At 51.2% G+C, this 20,017-nt stretch overlaps 1 protein-coding gene across 2 annotated transcripts in view; it reads left to right on the top strand.

Annotated features, from left to right (window-relative positions):
• LOC308048760 (protein CEPU-1) overlaps positions 1-20,017 on the top strand; it is a gene marked incomplete at both ends in the record, with an annotated part of 282,261 nt that overhangs the window by 243,577 nt on the left and 18,667 nt on the right. For both annotated transcript variants that reach the window (XM_080358061.1, XM_080358060.1), the window contains one exon: positions 18,499-18,624. In XM_080358061.1, the coding sequence (XP_080214187.1) occupies positions 18,499-18,624 (126 nt within the window). The remainder of the gene's footprint in view (positions 1-18,498; positions 18,625-20,017) is intronic.

Here is a 20,017-nt window from a genome sequence, read left to right as displayed (position 1 = left end):
TATTGACAGCCTAATGAATAGTAGGGGGAAAAAAAACCCAAACCCAGGACCTTTATTTTCTCCGCTTCCTCCCCTTCTGTTTTCTCTTTCCTCTTCGAGCAATCGAGCAAACTAAACAGAGCCGGACTTTCTCCATCTCCATTAACCGCAGAGAGAAAGCGGCTGTGTCGCCAACCCAGCTCCTTGCTGTTTATCTTGCAATCTGTTATTACCTGCCTGAGTTTCTTAAGCCAAAGTCGATCACCCGCAAGTTCTGAAGTCACTATCAGGCACCGGTGCGGTGCAGGACAATTTCTGTCTCTTCTCTTCTGATTCCCGTTTCCTGACCTAAATTTTCCGTATCACCAACATCCAGGTTCATCCCTCCTGTGTCTTGCTGTATCATTAGGAAGAGATGTTTGGGTACTGGAGGAAAATACCGTGTCTTAACTCCTTGCAGCAGTACAGTTAAGTGCTGGGGGATTTAGTGATGGGCTCAGTCCTGTAACTGCTGAATATCTTTGCTGCTACCAACAAAAAATACCAGTTCTCAGGAACAGGTCCCCTAATTTTGAGAGCTATAGCTTGGCTCACCCAACCCGTCCTCAGGTGGAAGGTGACAAGAGCATCATGTGCAGGAACGTGCCAGAGCAGGACATGAAAGTGAATATCATGTCCAGTTAATGGGAAGCCTGCCTTAACGACCCTGATTTAAATTTGGCTGTCAGGATTAACTCTCCTGCCTTGGAAAATGGGCCTATTAAATACATAATCTGATCTAATCTTGTCGTAAAAGGTGTTCAGCTTGTGGGAAGCGATGCTTAGCTCTCCCTCCCAGGAAAGCAGGGTGTCCCGGCGCTGGGTTTTGGGGATGTGCCGAGTTAAGCACATGGTAGGAAAGGAGAAGAAGTGATGAGAGGAGATGGGAAAGGAAATCTCCCCTTTAAAACAAACCCTCACCCCATGCCATGCATCCCTCCTTCCCTTCCCAAATTTGAAGAAAGAAATGGCCAAGGGTGGAGGGAGCGAGGAGCTGAGGGATTCTGGTGTCCAGCAAGTGGTGCTGTGCAGGAAAAGAGCAAAAATCAGGAGAATAAGAGTGGGAGAAGGAGCTTGTTTTAGTGTGTGAGGGTTGGGGATGGTCTCCCTAAGAAATCAGCTAGAATCCTCCAGGAACCGAGGATGTCCATGCTGCAGCGAGGGAAGAGCTGCTCATTTATTTCAAGGTTGGCTGTATTGATGGCTGAGATCCCAAAATAGGTGGGGAGAAGGCACCTCAAGAGCTAATTTAGCCTGCCCCGCTGCAACGAGGCACGGGCATTGCTGGCAAACACGTGTGCAAGCTATTCTTGAAAATCTTTAACAAAGCAGGTTCTTCAGGCTCCTTGGACAATCTATTCTACCGCTTCGCTGGCTTTATAATTAGAAAACGTATAGTTAATATCTAACTTAAACCTTCTTTGTTGCAAATGAAGTGGAGTTTTTCTCAGCTTATCCCCAGCGGACGTGGGGAACAATTGATCAATGTCCTCTTTGGAACAACCTTTAGCTTTTGGGAAGGTTGTTATCGTGTTGCCCCTTAGCCACTTTCTTTCTGAAATGATGCCAGCCCCGTTTCTCCCACCTTTTCTTGTCGATCAGGCTTTCAGAAACACTTGTCAGTCTTGAAATCCCGTTACAAAAGGTGATTTTGCCGATCTAGGAATAGAAAGTCGGTGCATCCTTCTGTGCTAAGGTGGGACAAATGAGCCCAGGAATGAGACAACAGACCCTTGGCATTCAGTGCTTCAAATCTCAGATCTGCTGTTCTTGGGGAAAGCTCTAAATGGGGTCAAGCCATGCCAAGTCGATGTCAGCCAACAACAGAGCTGCAAAAGGCACAAAGAGGTTCTTTGCACCTGCATCTCCTCAGGGAAGCAGCTCCCAGATGACAGCTGGACCTAAAACAAACAGCTTAGGGGAGCACCCGTGTCATCTGCAGCATCTGGAAAGTTGTCCCTGCCCTTGTTTTTCCTTAGGAACAATTGCCGTAAGACCAGACAAAACCCAGGGAAGCCCTATTTGCAATAGGCCAGCTCTGAATTTGGAGGGAGGGAGAAACTCAGGTCCCATTGACCTTCAAGGAGTGATGCTGTCCCTTCCTCTCCTGTACCCCGCTCTGCTTTCCTTAGCAAGTCCCACTGCAGCAGCATCTCCCCCATCTCCCCGCTCCGCCACTTCAGCTATTTAAGCTGTTCTTTGGGTTCCTGGGTTTAAAAAAGAGAAGGGAAGGAGGAGGACGGTGTCTGCAAAGCTCTTATTTGTATTGATAATAAGCCGCCTGCGAAACACTCCCACTGCCTTGTAAGATGCATTAAGGGAAGTTCGCCCTTATCTTGGCGCGGGAAATGGACTTGGGGAAGGAGGCAGGGTGCCTGCCGGAGTTTAATCTCACTTAGGCACGCAAATTTGCATGATAGAAAATGGTGGAATTTTAGCGCTTAGAAAGAAAGAAAGAAGTTTAAAAAAAAAATAAAATAAAATAGAAAAGCAGGCAACTGGGGGATATTAGGCTTTCTCGCTTCTTTATCAGTTTCCCTGGCCCTATCTGGCTCTTTCTGTTGTCATTGGAGCAACTAATCACCCCTCCCCTTTTGTTTGGTGTAAATGAGTTTTTTCCCACTCTTTCCCAGGCCCCAGGTTAATCTGCAAATCCCTGCCTTTGTCAGGGAGTTAATTACCTGCCCGCCGGAGTCGGGGGGCTGTCCTGGTGGCGGGGGGCACACGTGCGGTGCCGGTGGCACCTCGCCACACGCCGGGGACCGTCACCGCCAAGGTGTGCGCTGGCGAGATAAAGCCACCGGTGGGGCTGTGACGCCCGAGCCGGCTTTGTTTCAAGCGCCGAACTCTGCCCAATTAATTTTCCGTTGATGCCATAAGCCCCTTGGAGTCGTGGGAGGATAAGGATAACTTTTTTGCCGTTGCTTTTGTGCGTGGGTGGAAGGAGAGCAGTTTGCGCAGCTGGAGGAAGGATCCGTCCCCGCCGTCATCATCGCTTTAGTCCAAAGGTATCAAGGTGGCTCGCAGGGAAAACAGTAGATGGGAATGCGTTGCTTGTGCCTGGTTTTATTTTTGTTATGGAGATGTTCAGAGCCTTCCTGACCACCCACCATCTGTGAGCTTTGTGGACCCGTGGGGCTGAGCCTGTCCCCAGCCACCTCCAAAGCCACCGGTGCTGGGGTGAGGAGGGGCAGATGGGTTTCCCGTGGGCTCTTTGGTAACTTGGTGGCCATAAGGATGTGTAGATGTTGGCCGTGTATGAAGCCATGGGCTGGATTATCACGCTGGGCATCAAGATGCTTCCCAGCAGAAACCCCCTGACCCCCTTCTGCTGTGGGTTTTTTGGAGTGTCCGCACCTTTTCCCCTATGACAGCAGCTGTCCTTTCCAGAAGCAAAAGCAGGTTTAGATAATACCTTCTAAAAAATAGGCAGAGAGCTAGGGGAGCCTCCCCAGGCTGGCGGAGGGGAGGAAACCAGCGGCACGCAATCGAAATCCTCCCTCGCTTCGCCCACGCTCTCGGCTCCTTTGACTGATGTGTTCCTTCCCCGGCTCTCTTTTGTTGCTAATCGCCGTCCGTCCGTCAAAGCGTCTTTTCCTTTTGTATCCGGGCTGTTGTGGAGGACTGAAGGTCTCCCACGCGCTGTCCTAGTTGTTGGCTTTGCATCCCCGTTTTGTTCTGCCAGCTGGGAGCATCCTCTCCTCCCGCATCCAGCGGTTCTCTCCATCTCCCTCCCATCGTTTCCAGCCCTCAATTCTCCACGCGGACCCATCACCTCCTCTGTGCTCCCTCACAGTGTGACCAAGTACCGGGCAGCCTCCCCTAAGTCACTTGACCTCTTTGCAAAATCAATTTAACATCTGCAAGGCAGAGATAATAATTGTCACCTACTTCACAGGGGGGGTTGACGAGGATTAATTCGTTAATGTCGACAGAGGTCTTTGAAGATGGAACACACTATCTGAGAGCTAAACGTTATTATTAATTAGCAATTATATCATGGGACGGGAGGGGAGGGGAGGGAAGCAGAGATTCCAGATCCCATACAGGAAGCGTTTGCTCCTGGCTGCCCCAGTTACGTGCCCGTTCTGTTGGAGGAGCGAGCCAGGTCGCTGCATCCCACTGGGACATGGATGCGGCGCATCCTCCTTCCTGGAGGAGCAAAGAGCAGGAGGGATGGGGAGATGAGCAGTTCTTAAGTGAATTAATCGCTCATTACACAGAGGGAAACTTGGTCATGGAGAAGTGATGGTGAAGGGAAGGAATCCTCCGTGCCGTGATTTGAGCGGGCCGGGCACCGCCGCGTCCAGGGGAGGATGTTTGCTGTTCCAAAGGAGAAATAATATTTGGCAAGGGAACCGAGCAAGGGGAAGGAAGAACCAGTGATTCATAGGACACACAGACCGTTTTCATTCCCTTCATGTTTTTCTTCCTGTGTACCCCACCGCTGTGGCGAATTTCACTGTTTTTCTCCCCCGGTGAACCGCTATTGCTTTAATCCCGTGTGTCGCGGGGTTCCCATAAGCAGCGCCGACACGAACCCTTTGCTTTCCCCGCCGGCAGCGCGGTGCCCTAGTGCTGGGGCCATTTCCACGTCCGACACCCACGTGGCCCCGCGATTGCACCTCCCCGGCCGCAGCCGCGTGTGCTTTTGTTGGCAGCGAGGCGAGCGCAGCGCGTCTCTCTTTGCTGCTCCCCGGGAGATGCTCAAAGGTTGCCCTCCGATCACCTCTCTTTTTTAGCAAACAAGAGTGTTCTGTTCTTTGAGCCTTTCTAAGCCAGCGAGCTCCCAGCAGCCCCGTTCACCCATCCTCTCCAAAGACTTTCAGGGAGAGGTCTCCCACCTCACCCCATTCACCAGCGGCTCCATTAATTCCTTTCTGTGGTGCCCACGGCTCTCCAAGCCGGGCTGGAGAAGAACTTGAGGTGTCTGCAGGTCTCCTGCTCACCCCCTGCATGGCAAATCCCCCCAAAAAGCGGCACAGCAGCATCCACACATTGAGGATGCTCTTTGGGCATCTCCCCGCCACCATGCAGGGTTTCCGAACCATTGCGCGTGATAAATCCGGTGGTGGTTTAATGAGGTCACTGCAGTTTAATGTTACTGCAGTAATCTCTTTTGTTTTACTACATTAAAATATTTGTGGCGGAACGGCTGGACCACTGTAATGCGATAGCGCTACCTTAATGTTATTGTTACCATGGCGACGCTAATGGCGGCTCAATAACATTATTGCAATTTAATCTGGCGACAATAAAATTAAGGGGAGAACGGTGAGACCTCACCAATGTAATGTTACTACAGTAACAGCATTGTTATCGTAATCGCGGGAGCAGAGTCAACTCGTTGTAGTGTAATATTGGTACCAGGGCTTTATTGTTACTATAGTAACACGGAGCATCCGCCGAAAGTCGCGGCAGGGGATGAATGGGAGGAGATGTCACTGACGTTGCCGGTACTACAGCTACCCCAGAGTTGTCACTACAGGAAGGTCACGCCGGTATAAACTCACCCTAATTCCACGATTGTGGTGTTTTTATTGGGGTCTTGCTTCATCTCCCTCTGTTGCCGGAGCTCTGGAGAGTGGGTCTGTTGTTTTAGCGTCGGTAACTCTGCAGGGAAGGATTTAAAGCGCTGCCTCCATCTAGTTCCAGATCCTTCTGCCCAGCGTTTTATAGCATGTGGCTGTTACGGAGCGATAACGTTTTATAGTTATATGTCATCTTTCATCATGAAGGATCCCGGCACCAGCTACAAATTATTGCCGCGCTGCAAAGGGCCAGGCAGGCAACCCGGCACATGCTGCGTGCGAGACGAGGGGGTTTCAAACATCCAAGGGCATCGGAGCTCACTGTGCTGCCCTGGAGAGATCTGAGCACCGATACCAACGCAAGTGAGAGTCCGTTTCATTTTTAGGACCTATCTGGAGTTCCCAACTTTGTGAGATGGGGCAGGGGTGCATCCCCAGGCAGCACCCACCATCAGCTAGGTGGGAAAAGGGAAAATTCTACCCTTTTCAGCATAGCAGCTTGTATCAGGGTTGGAAAAGTTTAGTGCAGGCGGTGGGGAAGGGAAATGGGGAGGGGTGGCTGCTGCAATAGGCATTTATTATTGCAGTGCTTGTTGCATGGTTTGCTCTGCATCAGGTGTCAGTGTTTTGTGGCAGAGGTGTGGTGGGTACGGCTCAAGCAAGCGGCGTCCTGGGGCTGCAGGATTGTACGTCTCGGAGCATCTGCTCCTCAGGCTCACTCCTTCATCTTGTTTTCATGGGGCTCACCCCAAATGTGACAGCTCCTAGAGCTGGCAGAGCCTGGCTGCTGGGGTGGCTGTCGGTTCGCACAAGGCGCAGGTGACATCTGTGTCGTGTCGCTGCAGTTTGCTCCAGGCTCCAGGGGAGGGAGGCAGAGCTGCCGATCCATCCCCGGCGTCGCAGCTGCATCCCTGCAGCATCCCTCGTCCCGCCGATGCAGCTGCATCCCTGCAGCATCCCTTGTCCTGCCCAGGGATGCGCGCTCGCTGTGCCAGCCGGGTTTGATGCCCCCGTTGCTCTTTTGCACCCCTAAACCACCTACACCGCCTCATCTTCTGCTTGGCAGACAGGGATTTATTGTCTGCTTTGAGCCCCTGTGCTCCCTCACGGCTTGTCAGGAAATCCCCATCCCTCGATAGGTCTTCTCGGTGCATTTGGAACCTGAATTTGGGTGTGCTGTCCGTGTTTTACAAGCCCAGCCTCCAGCCCCAGCTCAAATCTGGGCCCGTTTAGCGAGGCAGCTGCTCGGTTCCCTTTGTGCATCGGCATTTGATCTCTCTCCATGGGTATTTGGACTCCGACCACTGCAGTAATTCCTTGTTTGTCCTTTAATAAAAGACCCGTGAGCCCCCTTGACACCAGAGCTGGAATCGGTGGGACCTGGGTTGTCCTGCATGCCAGCTCTTCGTGGCAATCTGGTCCTGTGTCCATCCTGCCAAACCGGCTCCTCTGAGACCTACATGTTTGAAAACACGAGCAGCAGCTCATCTCCCATTCAGTGTTTTTCTCCATCATTTGCCTTATTAAATATTGATTTTCTGTTGCATTATTAAACCTTAAGTCCCGAGCATAAATTCAGAGTTGATACTTTAATCTCGCTCTTCTTTTTTAGCCTTTAGAGCTGATTTTTCCGGCCAGTCCCGCCGGAGGCGAGTCCAGAAGCCAAAGCCTGTTTTAGGGGCTCGGGGAGGCAGGAGCAGGGGGCTCTTCCCAAGGGAATTTGGTCTGTTTGGTGCAACCTTTGCCATCGAAGGTGGCGTGTGTGGGCATCCCAGCTTGCGATCCTGCAAAGACCGTGGGTGGAAGGGGACTGGGGAGGCATCAGCCAGGCTTTCCTGGGAGATCTTTATGTTACTGCCTGGGGGAAGGATATAGCCCTGTCTTTGATAGTGTGATTGTTTGATAGCATTGCGATCCGAAAGGGGATTTTTTTTCTGGAAGCACTGTGCGGTTAATGGAACATCATCCCTCCACGTACCCCTCTGTGTTTGCTCCCTGGGGTTTTTGCTGCCGTGTTATACCAAAATCGCCATGCTCAGGAGCAGTGCTCTCTGCTGGGGAAGGAAAAAGCCACAGATGGTGACGTCTTGTCCTAAATGCATCTCTGGGCGATGCTGTACAAAGCTGCGCTTTTCTGCCATACAAATCCCCAGCGAAACCAGGAGTTGGCCGCAGCCAAAACCCTCGGCAGAGCCAGAGGGATGTGGGTGGTGGGATTGATGCCGCCGCCAGGCTCCATAAAGCCACCGGCCAGGTGGGAGCAAGTGGCCACCGGCACGTCCCGGTAGCCAAGGTGGGTGACGATGACACCGGCTGCATCCCGCTCGCCTCTCCTTCGCTATCACAGAGCTGCATGCAGCCCTGCGCTGCCAGCAACCAGGTGTCTGAACACGTTTCCAGAGCCAAGATAACTCCACGGCCAAAAGGGAGGAGGGGAAAACAGTGTGGCAGCGCTGGCAGGTTCAGGAGGATTGCAAAAAAATAAGGCAAAAATAAAAAAAAAAAAGGCAAGGGGGGGAGGCTTGCAAATGGCTTTTGGATCCCCATCCAAACGGGACATGCTGGGCGGCACGAAACGCGCGCCTGGCAGCAGTGGAGCTGAGCAGTGATTTAAAACCAGGCAGAGGGGGGAACAGATGTGAACACAATGCTGGAGATAAAGGGGAGGCCAAGGGAACAGCTGCCGAAGAGCCGGCCTGGCCGCTTCCCGAGCGCTAGAAAAACTCCAGCAGATATCCACGGGCTTAAGGACGGGCTGGAGGGGACGCTTGAGCCTGTGGGACAGTGGATGGGGGGAAACGTTGTGTTTTCTGCAGTGGTTTTGCTTTGGTCTGGAGTTGCAGCGTGGAGAAGGGGAGTTGCATGGAAACATTTGGGAGAGCTGTGATCTTGTTGTATTGTTTGTTCTGTTGGTATCATGGAGAGGAAAGAGAATTTGGCGAAGGAGAAAGTGGAGGAGAAGTGGGAAGCGGAGAACAGAAAAGTAAGGACCCTCAGGAAAGCTGTGGAAATGCGAACCTTTAGAAAATACGTGTGACAGTATGGTCTTGAAATATTTCTGGTTTGGGTTTTCTGGCTCTGCTGGGCTGTCTGCCTGCAAAGCTGGTTAACGGTTGGACCTGATGGTCTTCAAGGTCTTTTCAAACCTCCCAGTAGATTTCAGCTCTGGGTTCCTCTCCTTTCTCTTGGTAGCATCGTGTGTCAGGCTGGGACGAGGCACTGAAGGTCACAGAGCCCATGCTGGCTCATTGTCCTACAAGAGATGAGATGAACAGGTCTCAATCCCCCCCGCTTGCTGCCAAAGCCCATTTCCGACCCCCCATTTGTACCCAGGGCCGTCCTTGCCTGGTCCAGCCTCATCACAGGGACCAACAGAGTTGTCTTCTCCATGGTTTGCCCTTCCTTGTAATCCCTCCTCCCCGCAGCCAGCCCGAGAGCTTCAGCCTTTGATCCTCCTCCTCTTTTGCAAACACGTCTCTCCGCTCGCAGAATTAAATCTCTCTCGCAGTGTTTTCCTTCCCTATCTTTTCTTTTTTGGCTGAGTCTGCCTGATTTATTTTTCCCCCACTCCTTCAGCAGCAGGGCTATATAATTGATGGCCTCGCCAAGCTTTCCGAGCTGAACATTAAACCCTTCCTGCCTCGGCTCCGACCGGAGTTCATTACTCTCTGCAAAGCTCCGATGTCTGTTTGTGCTCAGATGATGGCTGTTGTGGACGGGAGGACGTTGTCAGCGGTAAGAGAGACCTGGCCAGGGCTGCTTTGTAATCAAACCCCGCTCTGTGTCTTTTTAGCATATTTTCAAGTGGAAAAGGCCTCTTGGCCTCTTCATACCCGGGTTTCTCGGTGAACCTGTTGTGAATCTCCCTCCCCAACATTTGCATCCCACCAACCCCATGGAATGCTGGCAGGGTCCCTCTTGCACCGTAATATCCTTATTCCGGTGCTGGGGTCACCGACCAGGTGCGTTTTTGCGTGATGCAAGTGCCTTTTTGCATTTTTCGGCATTTTCTGGCAAGATGAAGCAGAAACGCTTTCTCTGGTTTGCCCTACGCCAGTTCTTCTTCTGGCTCCACATCTACCTCCGCGGTTTTCCAGCACTTAAAACACAGCAAGGCGGAGGTGATTACAAGGATTGGAGATGCAGTGACACTTCCCTGCCAACAAGTAATTGATTTATTAAAGACATTACAATACATTCATGGTTGAGCGTAAGAGTTTCCTTTGAACTCACTCGAAAATCCAAAGGGATTGTGCCTGTTTGCAAGTACCGCGGGCAGAATAAATCTGCACTCCCCCATCGCCTTCCCCCCCGCACCGCCGCAATTTCATTTCCCTTTGACTGGCGCGAGTAAATATCACAGCTCGACAACTCCAGTCCAGTGACCGGTGTGATCCAATTTAATAGCATTTAAAAATTCAAAGTGATTGTTAGCCAAATGGAAATGTAAGATTTCATACCCAGCCTGCCTTTGGGGAGGGAATGGAAGAATGAGGGAGGGTGCGGGGGATGTAGACAAATGGACTAGATAAAAAATAATGGAAAGTAACTTAATTAAAGAGGCTCGAGCCAAGTTAAAAACAGTAATGATTTTGAATCGGAGAACCGCAGGTTTTCAAAATGAAAGGGGAAAAGAAAGGGAAGGAAACTGTGGATAAAGAGCCTCCAAAATGATTAAATGGGAGGAGAAGGAGGCAGAGGAAGGAAGGGCAGAAATAGTTTTTCTGTGAAAAGCAGGAGGACACCGGGAGTAGATGGTGCCGCCGATGGGTCCGGGCATTAGAAAGACAAATAGGGAAATTAAAGGATGCTCTGGGGGGAACAGAAGTCCCCGCAGTTTTTCTGGCATTCTCGGAGGTGCAAGGGTGGCCGAGGAGAAGGCTGGAGGGCTTCGTTTAGGAGAAATCCTAATGGAAAAGGAGAACAGCCTCAACATGCTCCCGGCACGCCGTACCCCTGCCCTGCGGTAGCATTGCTCCCTCCTTTCCCTTTGCTCTTAACTCCCTCAAACGTTGCCTATTCGGGTTGAAATTGGGTAGTGAAATTTTAATTGCCCCTCTGTGTGCGCAGATATTCTGCTGTGCTCTCTACAGCCTGGTGACTAACTTTTAACTGCGTTGGAAATACCTGTCCTGGTGCCTTTTCTGTGGCTTCCCAAGCGCAGGTGCTGACGGAGCTTTGTTCCGAACGGCCGCTTTTGGGCCATTTGCTCTTTGGGCCTCATTTCTCCATCCAAATAGTGAGGATAATAATGCTCCTTTATCTCACCGGGATTTTTTGATGAACTTTGAAAGCTAAACCTTGCAATGCTAACGCCACTCTCCTATGGGCATTTTAAGGCGTGGGAAGGATGGTGTGCATCATGGCATGGACTTTTGCTTTTGATGTTTGTTGTTCTGCTTGTTTCTGGCAGCTTTTGGCCAAACCTTGGGTGGATCCACTGGATTTGGGGCAGTTGATGTGTCAGGTTGGGGTGGATGCTAACAAGGTGCAGGACCAGAAGTTGTGGTCTGGGCATAAGGAGCAGCAGCAGGCAGGCTCCACCGCCTAATCGGAGAATAATAAGACCGTGCTCCCTGCCTGATCCTTTAATTTTTCCCCGGAGACAAAGGCGATGATGGGGAGAAGCCTGAGCAGAAGTAAAGGCTCTGGCTGGGGGATGGAGGAACATGCAAGGGCTGGAGCTCAGTGTGCAGAGGATTTGGGGAAGAAAGAGGCTTTTTGGGGACAAGCAGTGATGGCAACAGCACCTGGATGCCGGCTCGGTGCCTAAAGGTAGTTTGCCACCGGTGATGTCTGGGAGAGTTCTCTATCCATCCTTTCTGTGTATTCAAGAGCCCCATGGAGCAAATTGTCTACTTTTGTGTCTCGTTGGTGAGGCACCTACTTCAGGGGGTCTGATGAGGATATCAAAGAGGTTTAGGGGAGCTTGGGAGGGCAGGATGGATGGAAATACCTTGCTATGTAGAGGCAAAAGGAATACAGATAGACCCAGAAGACACAAACAGACTTGTAATTCAATCAAAACTCGGGGCTCTCGCTCAGTTCCACATTAACGCCACGAATCTCAACGGTTTTTGAAGCAGAACCGTCGGTCGCAGCGTTTCGGGAGGCGACGCTCATCCTCCCGCGAGGGCGGGCGAGCCGCCGCGCCTTCCCCGGGCATGGGCTCCTCGAATTAGATTAGTGTCAGTGTGGAAAGCGTAATCATAAACACTTACTTTGTGCTCGAGTCGGGGGAGAGGGAGCACGAGTGCCAGAGCGACGAGATAAGAACAAATATGCAAGAGCGCAGTGTGTTTTTAATGGAAAGGAGATTTATTTCTCGCTGTGTCTTTTTAAGCCTCTAGATAGATCATAGAAAAACCCAGCCCAACCCACACACAACCTGTCTGCCTGAAATAGCCGAAATGTAATTTAAAGAGCATCATTTTAACTAATGCTTCACTTCAGAGACACCTGCCCTATATTCATTGGAGATGCAGGCTGCATTAGAGCATCTGATTTATCGTTAGGAAGGATGTTGTAGCTCCTTTGTTCCTGTCGGGTCCCTTTTGATGAGCAAAGTGGCACAGGACTGGTTTAGTGTGCTCGGTTCCTGTGGTCAGAGAGCTGGGGGGCCACAGGGGGAGCCCCCCCATTCTCCAGGAGCAGATGTAGGACATGGCTCCTTCTCCTCTTGGCGTTTTTGGGGAGAGGAGCTGAGGTTTCACGCTTACTTTAGCAGGACAAAGTGTGCTGATTCACCAGATGAGCAATATCATTTAAACTTGCTGCTTGTGGGTTTGGGAGGCTCCAGATTGATTGGGCATTGCTCTTTGCAGTCACATACACTCAAGACGCATCTTTTAAACCAAATCTGTGCATCTCGGCTTGTGTGAGCCCTGGCTATGGATAGGACGTTCCTAGCAGGACTGTCCCCGTGCAGAAATGTCCCCACCTCTGGTTCCTATGACCGTAGGCTCTGGGTATCTTATCTGACGTGCCGCTGCCTTTGTAATAAGCCTGCAAGGAAGAGACGCACTTGTCACCGCAGTGACAGAGAGATGAAGCGAAGTATTTTGCCCAGGACGACTCTGGCGGTGCAGGCATCAAGCCATCCTTGTCTGCAGCTCGCTGACCCGCAGCAAGGAGGCTCTTCTAACCTTATTAAAAATAGAGGAAATTCCACAAATCATGGTTTTCTCCTGGAACGTGACTCAGCAGAGGATCCAGCGTTGTCCTGCATCCCTGGGGAGACGACAGCCCCGAGGTCCCCGGGCGGTTTGTTTCTGCTGGGGGACAGCTATCGAGGATGAGAGAACACGGGGACAAACGGGAGGAAAGATGGGGAGAGCAGAGCTGTTGTCAAATCCCTATCTCGCCCTTTCTGCTCTCAAGTTCACTTGTAATATTTTTCTCGACTCGGGTTGCTAATGCGTTTTGTTCTCCAGAGTGCGCGGGACCCGACTTCCCGCGCAGCCTTTAATTAGTTTCTGGATGATGACATCTCCGCTGAGAATCGTCTCTTCGTGTCCCCTCCGATCTCGGGGGGAGATAAAGGAATCTAATAAAGACATCCAGCATTTCTAGGTGATGGGTTTGACAAGCTTTGTATTAGCAAGAAGTCATGTTGGAACTTCTTCGGGTGCCCTGGGCACATTGCCGCTTGTCCCCACGTGGGGACATTTCCCGAGGGGTCTGATGGATCCTGATGGACAAGAGAGACAGAGCTGGGTACCCTGTGGCCCTGAGGAGGGCGAGACACAGTCGCTGTCGGTGTGATGGTCACCATGGAGGTAATTGTGAGACAGGCTGTTGTGGCTTGAGCGAAGGTGTCAATAATGCTGGAAAGATGACGCAGGTGTCTTAAGGTTTCAAGATCCTTCAATTTTCTGCTTTTTCTGAGGCGTTGCTTGGCTTGCAGGGGGGAATCCCAGGTGGCTCGGGGTGCAAAAATTGGAAACAAGATTCTGGGTGTGTTTGGCGTGCCTGGAGCTGAAAATGAGGTCTGTCTAGACGGGGAGCTGAACCACCGAACAGTCCTTGTTTGGCCGCGTTTCTCCAGGGGTAACAATGCAAAAAACTTGACTTTTTCATCTTTCTTCTTTTTCTCTTTTCACTCATCATCATTAGACTCATTTTAGAGAAGGCAACAAAGTCCAGAGCAGTTCCACAAATTCCTTGGGGCATCGTAACATGAAAGCAGAACCCAGGTCTCCCAAACCTGAGTGATGGATTCTGCCCGCTCTATAAAGCTACTTATTAATAGTCATGCTAAGCAGACTCTTGTTTGTTCCCTCAAAGGTGTGGGGTTTGGTGGCAGGTGTTTGTTTCTTTACGTGGTAGGAAGGAAGATGTGGACCCCTTCAGAGCCTTGAAAGCAGGGGAGCAAATCCAGCCGCGCAGCACCCCGGTCTGGATCCAGGCTGGTGACCCAGACCCATCCAGAAGTCAGGAAAAAGTCCTTGCGCTGGAGACCAGACTCTCCTTTTGCGTCGTGTTTATTGTGGCGTATCCCTCGTTGACTGCGGTAGGAGCGTTGTTGATTTATGCCGTCGTAAGTGGAATCAGATTGGGCTCCCTTTTGGCACTTAGCTATAAAGTTTGTCTGCAGAAACCCTGCTGCTTATGCGGTGAATTATACCCGCGTTCACAAATACTTTACTAATGAATGATTGGAAACGTCTTGTTTCCCCCTCTCCGCCTCTGAATTATTACGATGCCATGCCGTATAGCCTGCCGCAGAGACGGGCGTAAAGAATTTCACGTCCTCCAAGCTTGGGAGGGCTTTGCCGCAACAGGAGCCGTCGCCTGCTTGGGAAATCATTTAGGCACATCTCAGCGTCGTATGACACATCTCATTACGCCTTGCTTTAAAACGAGCAATTGCCATTAGTTATTTATTAATTGCTTATTAAGGTTGTTACGTACGTCCTCTTCATTTCCAGGCTGCTTTCTTCACGTCTTTGGCTGCTGCCGGGTTTGCACAGAGGGAACTCAGTCCCTCGGCGAAGCTGAACCGAACCCAGCAAGCTGGTGGGGAAGGGGGTGATGCTGCAAACCTGGGGCAGCCCCGAGGATTTTTATTCCAGCCTACATGATGGAGCAAAGTAGCTGGAAAGCTGGCTCTAAAGCTGCATTTTCCCTTCCCCGCATCCCATGAACTTGTTCAATGCAGCTCCTGAGCTGCGTTGACAGGATGCAGGGGTGAAGCCCTCTCTGCATTTCTCTTAATTATGGTTGGGTTAGAGTGGCATGAACTGATTTAAAAGCCCATTATAATACACCTGTAATTGAAGGTGCACATCTTTCAATATGCTGTCTGCCTTCCTTAAAAAGCAGAAAGGTTTCAGACACAAGAGAGAGAGAAGGAGCGATGGAGGTGCTGGAGCCTCGGACCTTCTCCTGACCCAGACAGAGGAGAGACAAACTCCCCTGTGACCCAGAGGAGAGGATGGGCAGCCAAGTATCGGGGTTCCCGCCCTGTGCCCGGTCCTGGGAGGCTTTGGGGGACCCCTCCATTGCTGGCATGGGACCGTGGGCTTGGTCTGGCTGCAAGAGAGGCTTGGGGCACCCAGGGATCCCACTCGCCATGTTTCAAAGGCAGGACCGTGGCAGCAGCGCCCTGTACAACACGAGGGAGCCTGTGGGTGACAGCGGTAAGAGGCTGTTATGAAAAGCAGGAGCCGCGGCTGCCCGATGCTCGGGAAGCTGCTGGCGCACATCAGAGATCGCCTGCAGAACGCCAGCCTGAACCTCCCTCTTTTTCATTCCTCAAGATGCTTTTATGGTTGTTCTTTGTTGTTGCCTTTGATCTGGAGCAGATGTTGCTCCTGCTGGAAGATGGAGGTTGGCATGTTTTACGAGGGGGAAGCAAGGCAGCGCTTGGCTGCTGGGGCGAGGAGGGATGTGCAGCTCTGGGAAGGCGACACGTGTGTTTCTGCGCTGCCTGCTTGGCTCCCAAAACTCTGTAGAAAGGAATTGCTCCTTGCAGGCACCCAACATGTTGAGGCTCATTTCAGTCGGGGAGAGGGACGCAAAGGCAGCAGCGCGGTCATTGCACACAAGGGCGGTGGATGGGGAAGGAATAGTGACAAGAGATGGCATGGCCAAGGGGTACCTGCATGGGATGCGTGAGATTTTGCACCTGTGTTGGCTGTGGGACGGGTGTTTGGAGGTGAAAGCATAGCGGCGATATAGCCCGTGCCAGTGGCAGGAGGGTGTCTGCGCCAGGGAATGTATCTGTGTAGGCAAGCGCATATGCTCCAATCCGTAAAGACATCTATCACCTGCCTGAACACCCTGGGACGTGTAACGTGCCATATGGTTTGGTTAAATATTTAAGCAAGCTGTTTTCTGTCCCGGGGACTCAGTGTGCGTGAGCGGGCACCAAGTCCGGGCAAACTGGGGCCATGCCCTGGGTACCTGCGGAGAGAGACCTTTCCCATCATCGAGGCAAGGATGGGGGGAAAAGAATAGTCAGATTGATAAAACACCAGCACATCTCCGGGGAAATCTGCGCCGTGTCACCGGAGCAGCTTGGCCAACGCTGCCACGTTTAATCACCCCTGAGCAAGAGAGATGCTGAACGCAAAAGGGCTGCCCGCAAGGAGAGGGTTCCCGCCTGGGAAGCCCGCAGTTATTTAGCTTTATTTATTTATTCACTAGTTCCCACAGGGGCACAGCTCCATCTGCATCCCACGTGCGGCATAGGAAATCTTTCCCCTGCCCCACTGCAATGCCAGCTGACTGAGAAAGTGTAATGCAGAGGGAATGGGAGCTCCGGTGACCGTTAAATAACATTAAATATATACTTGTGATACCCTATTTATTAAGGTTTCCTTCCCTAGTGTGGTAAAAGCCTTACAACATGCTTGCTCGGTCTCCAGAAAGGCATTTTAAATAGTTCGTGCGGTTAATTATTCAAACGGTTAATTAGCATACAATAACTGTCGTGTTAAATCCTACTACTGCGCATTTAATTTAAGGGTTAGCTAACGACTTCGCTGACGTCACTCTGGTTTCCTTCCCAGCCGTTCCTGCCTCATCTCATCCCGGGTGGGCTTTTTCTGAGCTGCTTTTACAGTTTTTATAGAGAGTTGCCAGGTCTCCCATTGCCCGGCCAAGCAGCAACGCAACCACCTCTCTTCCCCTTGCCCGGTCTGAGCAGCATTTCAATCTCCTGTTGTGTTGCTGAGAAGGAGAATGTAACCTTCATATTTGGGGAAATCCAAGTTTGATTTGTTTTAATTACATTTTAGAATCTGGTCAATTGATTTGATTCCAGATTTTTGCCTGTCGCCCGGTTGGGTACAAACCTGTGGGTGCAAAGTCTGACTTGATTTGTTGGGGTTTTTTTAATATTTCGGTGAGCTCTGCAAAACAAGCTGAGTTGGCCTGATGTGGATTCGGTAGTTAGAAAGGTTCCTGTGGGGTTTAGCGAGTGTCGCATTGAAGATGATAGATAACACTCTATTTTTGGGGGGACTTCAGGCTGGAAGCTAATGCTTCTTTTGAGGTGATGGAGGGCATGTGCTTGGCTCTTTCCACCTCTCTGAAATGGCAGTGGTAGTACCTCCTTAGCCTGTTTTCAGTGTCGAGACCATAAACTGGGTGTTTTTAAATCACACACGGGTTTCCTGACTAGCGGTCCCAGTGTCGGTAACGATAGCACTGTGGTAATTAATTGAATCTCCCCAATGGACTCCTTGGCTATTGGCGGAGCATCTCCCAGCTCCGTGTGGGCAGGTTGTCCCAGGGACACATGCTGTCCCCTCACACTGGGCTTAATGACACTGTAGCATATTAGTATTTATTTTGGTGTCGTGTTCATGGCCTCCACTGTCCTGCCCCAGAGTCCCCACTGTTCAGGGAGCGTCTGGTCCGTCGTTGTCCTCCGCTGCTTGATTAGCAGATTGGCCGTCGTGCCCAGAGCAGCAAAAAAATGAACTCCCAGAAGCCCTTCAAAACAGAGAATAATTCATTACCCACCTTGATTTCCACTTAAAATGTACTTTAACTACACTTCCAACTACAAACCCTAAATCACCCTCATGTTCACAAAAAATCCATCATTTTTTATTTTATTGCGCGGCACTGGCATGACATAATCCCTTCCAGAGCGTCTCGGAGTGCTTTACAGATCAATAAATTACTTACCTGCACAGCAGAGGCGATGCGTGCAAGGCCATTGCAGTCATTCCACCTCGGCAGAAGGTGCGGGAGATGGGGAGAGGGAGTTGGGGTGCTCAGGAGTGGGGTTCGGATCGGGAATTGGGGTTTGCAGCGGTCTGGGATGCAGCTTCATGTGGGTTGAGGAACGGGGCTCACTCGGGGAGGGTGGAAGGAGCAGGGATGCTTGACGAGTGATTTGTGGCTCTCCTGCAAAGCGCTGCAGCAGGGTGCCAATCCGCCACCAGCTCCGGAGAATGGCCTGGAAAATAAATATATAAACCCAGGCAGGTGATGGTCTTTATTATGTTCTGCAGGTGCAGGCTGATAACAGCAGCCCATCGTTTTTCTTGTAGAGCTCGTCGGAACCCCGGCGGCTGCATCGTGTTCTGTTTGTTTGCTCCTCATCCCTTCCCGTTCTAACTCCCTTTCTCATCACCCCCAAACCTGTCCGTCCATCCTCTGTTTTGGCTCTGGGCCTCTTGTTTTTGTTCTGCTCCCAATTATTCTCGGTAGCAGTGCCAATGCAGTGGGACGGCTCACATCCCGGTTGCGTTTCCCTTCCTTTGTGCAGTGGTTGACCTTAGAGTCTCCTCGGTAGACTTGTCGCCTCCATGCCCAGCTCTTGGTGCTCAGCCCTGTGTGATCCTGTCAAGCCCGATGAGACCGATGGGCTCCCGCAGAGCTTGTCGAGGCGGAGGGAGGAAGGAAATTCAGCCTCCTTCACCCACCTTATGGCATTTGAGTTGGAGCAGAAATCAGCTGTATTTTCACCTACCTCTCTGTGTCATTGCAGTGTCCCCAAAAATCATCGAGATCTCTCCTGACATCTCCATCAATGAAGGCGGCAACGTCAGCCTCACCTGCATAGCCACGGGCAGGCCAGACCCGACAATCACCTGGAGACACATCTCGCCCAAAGGTAAGAGCCAAACGTTTCTAGAAATACTCCGGGAAGGCACAGAGCCATTTGCGAGCGGCTGGAGAGGTGTCGTTGTCCAGTTCATCTTGCAACTGCCAAAAAAAAAGTGTTCTATACTGAAAAGATGTGTCTTAATGCAGGATTTGTTGACTTTGGTGGAAAAACATCATCTTGGTGGTCTGAGAGAGGAGCTTATAATGTAGCGCACGTGTTGAACTGGCAGTAGGTGCCAGGTTGCGGTTGTCATGTTTAGCAATTGCATATGCTTGTCCGGCTCTATTTTGAAAAGATTTTGGGGAATTTTCATGTGTTGCTTCAAAGGAGGCCTATAAGTAGTGCAAATGAGTAGGAAAACACAGGAAGCATTAATTGGTGGCCTTGTTAATTCGTAAGCGAAACCTGAGCAGAACCCGTGGGTGTGACTGCTGGGAAGTGCCTGTTAGGGAGCATATTATCTAAAAACCCTTTTCCAGGTGGTTTTTGGCATTTATGTTGCGTTTTGCTGCCCCGTTATTCCCATGTGGCTGCGAGGTTCTCACCGGTGAGATGTGGGGGCTTTGGCTGGGACAACCCATCCTGCCAAGGGGCAGTGCCAGGTTCTGATCCCATCTAAGCGCTTCAGTTCAGCCTCAGCCATGTGGCCACTGAGATTTTACCAACACGGGCCATTGTCTCAGACAACGGTCCCAAGTTCTCCATCGTGGTCTCCGTGGCCGGGCGGAGGAGACAGTGCCATGATGGATGGCGCCACGTCTGCTCCCTCTGTTCAGCTGCCTGACCATGGCTGCAGCATCTCCATTGATTTTTTAAGTTTCTTTTTCTTTTCCTATATCTGCACTGTAGCAAACTACTGGTCTAGATCCATCACTCTCCATAGCCCAGGCAGAGAGCGAGCTGAGTTGGCAGCATCTCAGCCTGTTTGTTTGAGAGCAGCCTCTGTAAAAACCATTCCCAGGTGCATACGTTGGCTTAACCACCTTAGGTCATGTCTCCAAGAGGGTGGCCCTCGGTGAGGGTCTGTGTTGCAATGCAGACATGGATCCGTGTGCTCCTCTGCAGTCCCAAGCATCTCTCTGTAGCATCAAAGCTGCTGTTGCTTGTATCCATCACCATCAGGAAGCGTTTATGGTTGTGGCAGTCCAAGTGCTCCCATCTCGAACCCTTTTCTTCTTTCTCCTCTTCCCCTTGTCCACCCTGACAATGTAGTTTTGTCTCGCTCAGCCTCCTTACCATCTGTTTTTCACGTGCATCTTGGTTTTCCTTCCTCCCCTCCCGCTCCCCCAGGACACCCTTGTGCCCCTCACCACCTTCTCCCACACATCATCCATCCTGTCCTAACCGGGCTTACGATGCCTCCCTTTTTTGCGAGGGCTATTTTCCATGTTTGCTGCCA

Source organism: Nesoenas mayeri (assembly GCF_963082525.1).
Source record: "Nesoenas mayeri genome assembly, chromosome: 22".
Taxonomy (NCBI): domain Eukaryota; kingdom Metazoa; phylum Chordata; class Aves; order Columbiformes; family Columbidae; genus Nesoenas; species Nesoenas mayeri.
The sequence above is the reverse complement of the archived record's forward strand: the minus strand, read 5'-3'. Positions and strand labels throughout refer to the sequence as shown.